The sequence below is a fragment of the Cynocephalus volans genome, chromosome 3, assembly GCF_027409185.1.
Source record: "Cynocephalus volans isolate mCynVol1 chromosome 3, mCynVol1.pri, whole genome shotgun sequence".
Lineage (NCBI taxonomy): Eukaryota > Metazoa > Chordata > Mammalia > Dermoptera > Cynocephalidae > Cynocephalus > Cynocephalus volans.
Genome location: NC_084462.1, coordinates 157,897,435 through 157,904,256, shown reverse-complemented (window position 1 = coordinate 157,904,256; position 6,822 = coordinate 157,897,435). Strand labels below are relative to the sequence as shown.

The following is a 6,822-nucleotide window of genomic DNA, read 5'->3' as shown; positions in this document are numbered from 1 at the left end:
GCTACCAATGGAGAGGAGTTGACGTTGACTTTTTCCTAGTCCCTCAAATGTGAATTCAGACTCCTGGTCTCCTGGTTGGAATACACCACCCTGACTGCTTAGGCCCAGCCAGGTTCTCAGGCCTTTCTCAAAAGGGAGCAGAGATTAGAGTGCACTTAGCCCTCTCCTCCTGCCTTTTCCTGCCTCTGGGAATGCAAAGAGTGAAGCTATGGCTGTGAGTGCTAACTCTAGCACTTACTAGCTAGGGCCATTAACTCCCGTTAACTCTTCAGACCCTGTCCAAGGAGAAAGGAGGCAAGAAGGGTCCGAGTGTAGACTGCTGGTAGGACATGCAAGCTGGGTGGAGTGGGGGGCCATAGACTAGCCAGGTGGCCTGCACAGAGCACCCAGCATCTGGGCACTGAAGGGTGAAGGTCACCAGAAACACATCAGGCCTTTTTCTTGTGATCTGCTGCACCTGGCTGCAGGGCCATGGGATCCCAAGCTGGAAGTTTAGTCCTTTCTCCCTTCAGCACCATTCTTTCGTGCTCTTGCTTGAGTTCTCTTGGACTCTTTAGGGCACAGGTTTTTCCAGGGTGCCCGACAGCCCTACTCTCCTGCTCCAGCCCAGAGACATGTGGGAGATGGGGAAGAGCAGAACAGGATGTACTGCAAACTCCTGAGCCCTTGGAAGAGGGAGAGCACTAGATGGTTTCATGGGGCTTGGCTGGGAGCAGGAAAGAAGAGTTCTGAGACCCTCAGTCCTGATTCAGGGCCGGAGGAGGAGTTTTAAGGACAAGGATTCAACACTCTATGTCTAGCACAAGGCTGGGCATGGAGCCATAGCCTGTTCATAACTGATGGCCCAAGAACACCCACCTCGTATCCATGGAACCAAAGGAGGTGGACTAAAAGTCTCCTAGAGACCTTGCCACCCAACCCCCTTACTCTGCAGTTGAGGAGACTGAGGCCCAGAGAGAAGTAGACAGACAGAAGACTAAGACTCAGAGACTCAAGAATAATGAAAGGTAAATGAAGGTGAAAAGACTTCTTTCTAAAACCTAGGCCACTAGAACTAGGCTGGGGCCTGAGAAACTTTCATCCTTGAAAGAGAAAAGTTTGGTTCTAATTGGCAGGTGGCCAACTGCAGACCCTGAGTGGCAAGCATGAGATTCTGTTACCTCACCTTCTATTTAAAAAAATAAATAGTACTTCTATTTTTAAAAAACGGTCAATTAAAAATCATGCAATAAGGGCCGGCCCGTGGCTCACTCGGGCGAGCGCGGTGCTGATAACACCAAGGCCACAGGTTTGGATCCCTATATAGGAATGGCCAGTTGCTCACTGCGGAGAGTGTGGTGCTGACAACACCAAGTCAAGGGTTGAGATCCCCTTACCGGTCATCTTTAAAAAAAAAAAAAATCATGCAATAGTAGAATGTCAGAGCTTAACTTCCTCAATGTCCAGCTAGTGCAATGTTCACAGCCACTGCATCTAAGAGTCCACTCTGGCCAAGCACAGCTGGGATTAGAACTAGAGCTCACAGATTTCTAAAGATGGAGTTTCAGGAAAACCCAGGCCTGGCTGAGATGGCTGCGGTCTTGGCCCTGTCCCTAAGGCTGAGAACCCTGGTGGCCCCAACATGTGCCTTTACCCCAGTCGGACCCTGAGCTGGGGCCAAAAGTGCCCCAGCCTCAGCTTTGTCACACAAGTAGGCGACCTGGCCACCACTGGCCCGACCTCGGGGTAGAAAGGAGACAACAATCAGGCATGATTTGAGCAGAGACCAGATGCTACGGGGCTGTCAAACTCAAATGCTTCTGGACAATGAGTGGGGCTTGTGGAGATGTGGCACAGGCAGCGCCTACCTAAGTGATCAAATTCAACACAGTGCCCTCGGGACTCCTCCCCTCAGTAGTAAGTGGTAATTTTATCACCAGTTTCAGGATGAGAAACAGAGGCCCAGAGAGGCTAGGCGATCTCTTTTAAGATCTCAAGCCCAGGCATTTCCCAGGCCACCAGGTCGTCCCGGGCCAGAACCGTTTGCGGAGGGAGCGCCTTGCTGGTCGAGAGGGGGGCGGGGGCCGCGGTTGCTTTAAAGCGCCCCAGCCCCGGCGGCGCGGGGCGGGGTGGCTCTGGGAGCTGCGGGGCGCGGGGCGCAGCGGCCGGAGCGGGGTTCCTGCAAGCGCCAGCAGGGCCAGCACGGAGGGGGCGCCTCCATCCACCGCGGGCTGCCCGCATCTGTTCACCGCTCTGGCCGGGGAAGGAGCGGCTGCTGGACCCCGCTTGGAGGAGGTACGGGGGCCGTAGGGGGTGCGGAGCGACCAACGTCGCCGCGGAGATGGCGCGGCACGTGCGGTGACGGCGCCCGCGCCCCGAGGGTCCCAACCCTGCGCCCGGCGTCTCCGGGAGAGCATGGAGCACCCGGAGCCCGAGCTGATCCGGCAGAGCTGGCGGGCGGTGAGCCGCAGCCCGCTGGAGCACGGCACCGTCCTGTTCGCCAGGTGAGGGTGCTCACCGGGGTTGGGCGGGGGTGCTCTCCGGCGAGTCTCCTGACTCCCAGGCGGGCGGACTCCGGTCCTCGCGCTGCGCCCCCTCCTCAGCCCTGTGCTTCTTGGGTGTTCCTTGCGTGGTGACTGCAGGGGTGCCCACCGCTGCCGGCAGGGGGAGCCTGGGGTGCCCCGAGGGCCAGTGCGGGGCTCCTGGCAGGGGGGCGCGTGTGGACGGCTGCGCACAGGGTCCGGGACCCAAGGAGTGTGCACTCGCAGCAACCCACAGAAGGATAACCTTTCTGAGAAAAGAACCGGTTTAGGACCAGAGAACGGCCAGGGAAGGGATGACAGACGTCCGAGTCTCACCACCGGGGAGAGGGGTAAGAGAGTGCGAAGGCCCCACGGGGAAGGGGAGGCCAGTCTAGAACCTCACCTTGGGGGTCCCCCAGTAACCCCTCTGCCATCGTCAACGGGGCAACGCTCTCTCCATCGTGATTTTTTTTTTTTTTTTTTTTAGGATTCTTGGCTCCCTAAGTCAGCCCAGAACTTCTGGCCAGGCTTTTGCAAACGTCCCCCAAGACAAAAGGGGAATAAATTCAGTTATGGAAAATCCCAATGAGCACCCCCCAAATGTGGCTGAGAGCTTCTGCTGTGCCTCCACGTTTTTCCCAAGGCCACTCATTTCTCAGGCACCCACTGTGCCTCCACTACTTCCAAGCTGTGTGACCTTAGGCAAGTTACTTAACCTCTCTGGGCTTCTGTTTCCTCCTCTGTACAATTTGGGATAACAGTTGTACCCACTGATAGGGATTGTGAGGAATACGCAATTACACGTTAATCACCTATAAAGTACTCATTGCTCAGTAAGTGTAAGAAAGAAGTTTGTTTTGTTGTTGATATTATTATCATTGGTTGGAGCCCCCTCAGACATGATGAAACCGGGAAGTTCTGACCCAAGAGCAGGAGAGATATTGAGAGCAAGAAAGAGATTGGGGGGGGGAGGGGCTTTCCTCTGCTTACCATGTTACTACAGGTTTCTTGTTTGAGGACCCCTTCCTGTCCCAATCCTCATCCCTCAACTATTTATGGAGGGGCTACTATATGTCAGATACTATAAGAGGCCTGGGGAAACATTTCCCTTTCCAGGATGCCCCTCAGAGCTGGCAAAACGGGTGAGGAGGAGGGCACTGGCAAAGCTGGCCAAGGAGACAGTGCCAGGTTGGAGAGTGTGCCAGTTTACAGCTGAACCCTGGCCCAGCCCCCACCACTGGACAACCAGGGCTCACTGGGACTCGCTGGGACTCACACCCCATGGCTGACACCTATTCCACCCCTGACAGGCTGTTTGACCTGGAGCCTGACCTGCTGCCCCTCTTCCAGTACAACTGCCGCCAGTTCTCCAGCGCAGAGGATTGTCTCTCCTCCCCCGAGTTCCTGGACCACATCAGGAAGGTGAGGGGGAGGGGGAGCCGCTGGGACCTTTGGGACCTCTGGGATCCAGCAGAGCACCTTCCTGGGAGAGAATGAAGGACCTGGGATGGAAAAAATTATTTTCTGCCCCAGGCCTAGTTTTACTCCCCTCCCTCTGCTCCCCCATGTAGGCGCATCTGCTTCTTTCCCTCTTTTTCCTGGGCTGGCCCCAGTATGGGACTCCAGAGTCAGCCTCCTCCCCCATGCTGTGCACAGTCAACTGGTTCCAGCCTCTGCCATTGTCCCCTGGCTCCTGTAGGTTGTATTGGTGCTGATTCTGGCCAGTGAAGACCATCTCTGCCCATGGAAACCAGGCTGGGGTTTTCTAAGAGGCTTGTGACTCTCACAGGGCCTGTTTCCCCTTGTCCCAGGCAGACAACACCATCCAGCAGGTGTGCTTAGGGCTTTGGGACCCTGAGAAGAGAGGAGCTTCCTTCATGGGTGTAACATTAGTAGTTTGGCCACTACATGTTGAGTGCCTACTGTATGAGGACACAGGCTGCATTTCACCCGTGATCTTGGAAAACTACGAGTCCTTCTGGCATCTCCTGTCTCTGGTTAGGACCCTCAGGTTCTGGGCTGTGGGAGTGAGTGGATGGGGTTGGTCTGACCTCTCTGTTTCACTGCTGCCTTGGCCTTGGCAGGTGATGCTCGTGATTGATGCTGCAGTGACCAATGTGGAGGACCTGTCCTCGCTGGAGGAGTACCTTGCTGGCTTGGGCAGGAAGCACCGGGCAGTGGGTGTGAAGCTCAGCTCCTTCTCGGTGGGTAAAGGGGCTCTTTCTCTCTCTAGGGCTCCTGTCCTCGGGCCACCACTCTCTTCCAGTCTCCCTTATCCCCCTGTTCTCTCTCCTCATTCCCATACCCTCAGATGACCAGCACTAGGGGCCTGCCTCTGTTACTTACCTGCTATGCGACCCTGGCACTGGCTTGACCTCTCTGAGCCTCCAAGTTCTCCTCTCTGATGTGGCTTCTTTTAGAACCATAAAAGTTAAGAAGCCTTTGGGATTAGCTGGTCTGCTCAGTTTTCTGTTGCTGTGTATCAAACCACCCTAAAATGTACTGGCTTAGAGCGATTTCTCATTTCTCATGGCTGGGCTCAGCTGGATAGTTCTTCTGTTCCACGTGGTGTAGCTGGAGTTACTTATGTGTTGTGTTCAGCTAGGACCTCAGCTGGAGCTGGAATGTTCAAGATGGTCTGTCAGCCTCTGAGATCTCTCTACCTGTGGTCTCTTATCATTCAGTAGTCTAGCCAAGCTTCTTTACAGAATGGCTGAGTTCCAAGAGGATAAGCCCTAATGTGCAAGTGCTTATGAAGTCTCTGCTTGCATCACTCTTGTTAATGTTCCATTGGCCAAAACCAGTCACCTGGATGAGCCAGGTCAATATGGGAGGACCCTACACAGGGGCATGAATCCTTGAGGTGTGGTCATTACAGGCCACTGATGTGACAGACTATCACATACTCCAGTCACCTTGAGGAAGGTGCCGTGTAGTCTTGTTCTCCTGCATCCCCAGCACTGGCACAGTGCCAGGTCTTTAGTGGCTATTCAGTAAATATTTGTGCAATAAAGAAACTTTATTTCATTATGATTAACAATAACAAGTAAGAGCCATTATTATTTTTGAAGTCTTACTATGTACAGACATTGTGCTAAGAGCTTTTTATGGTTATCCCATTTAATTATCCCAACAAGCCCATGAGTTGGAATTGTTACTTTCCGTTTTACTGATGAAGCAACTGAGGCTCAGAGAGGTTACATAACTTGCTCAAGGTCATTCAGCTCGCAAATGGAGTTAGAATTCAACTAGGTTCTATCTGACTCCAGAGCCTAGCAACCCCATGACTGCTACCTTGCAGATGAGGAAACCGAGGCCTGGGTGCAATGACTTGGCTTGGTCTTAGCTGGGAGGTCCTAGGCAATGCCTTGTCCCCACTTATGGGGTGAATGCAAGGCTAGGAGTGGGGTGAAATGCTTTGTTCACTATAAAGCCTCACATTTAGGAGGAAAAGTGGGCACAATGTGGTACCCAAGGCTTTGGGCAGGACTCTGCTCAGGAAGCATGGGCCCTGTGGAGAAAAGAAGAAAGGCCCAGGCCTCAGTTTTCTCACCTGTGAAATAGAGCAATGCCTTCTTGACTTTGGGAATGACAAGGCACCCCTTGCCTCTGCAGACGGTGGGGGAGTCCCTGCTCTACATGCTGGAGAAGTGTCTGGGCCCTGCCTTCACACCAGCCACACGGGCCGCCTGGAGCCAGCTCTTCGGGGCTGTGGTACAGGCCATGAGTCGAGGCTGGGACAGAGAGTGAAAGGCGACACCTGCTCGGTGGCCCCCATCTGTTGGCATCTGTCTGTTGGTCTGTATTCTTGTAGCCCAGTCTCCCCCAATCCTCTCTGCATCTTGGTCCTTGTCCCCTTGGCCATACTGGAGGAGGGCTGGGTCTCAGCCCCTACCCCACCCCCAACTGCAGGAGGAGTGGCTTTTCCTTCAGGAAGGGGCTTCTGGACTCCTTCTCATCCCCAATATCCTCTTCCCTGACTGGCTTTTTTCCTCTCTGGTCCCCCTCCTGCACCACGCAGAGGAGCACAGTTTTGGTGGCAGAGGTGGCACAGGGCCGGGAAGGTACAGGGCTGAGAGAGTGGGGCTCTACTGTCTGTCCACTCTTCTCAGGTGAGCCTGGGCCAAGCTGAGGGGTAAGACGGCTGAGCTTCAGGCACCTTCCATCTTGTCTGCCCAGGCCATTGGATGCTTTCCTACCCCAAGAGTGTTTGATTCTCACAAATAAAGAGAAAGACCAGGTTTAGCCTTCATGGTGGAATCACAGGCAGTTGAGCACTGCCAAGGAAGGGAGGTGACCTGGGTCTGCAATGGGGCCCATC

General features: G+C 54.3%; 1 protein-coding gene across 1 annotated transcript; it reads left to right on the top strand.

Moving 5' to 3' along the window:
- Positions 1-2,394: 2,394 nt before the first annotated feature.
- NGB (neuroglobin) lies at positions 2,395-6,393 on the top strand. The gene is made up of 4 exons (XM_063091592.1): positions 2,395-2,483; positions 3,812-3,923; positions 4,586-4,705; positions 6,117-6,393. The coding sequence occupies exons 1-4, from the start codon at positions 2,395-2,397 to the stop codon at positions 6,249-6,251; spliced, it is 456 nt and encodes a 151-aa protein (XP_062947662.1). The 3' UTR covers positions 6,252-6,393.
- Positions 6,394-6,822: the final 429 nt, after the last annotated feature.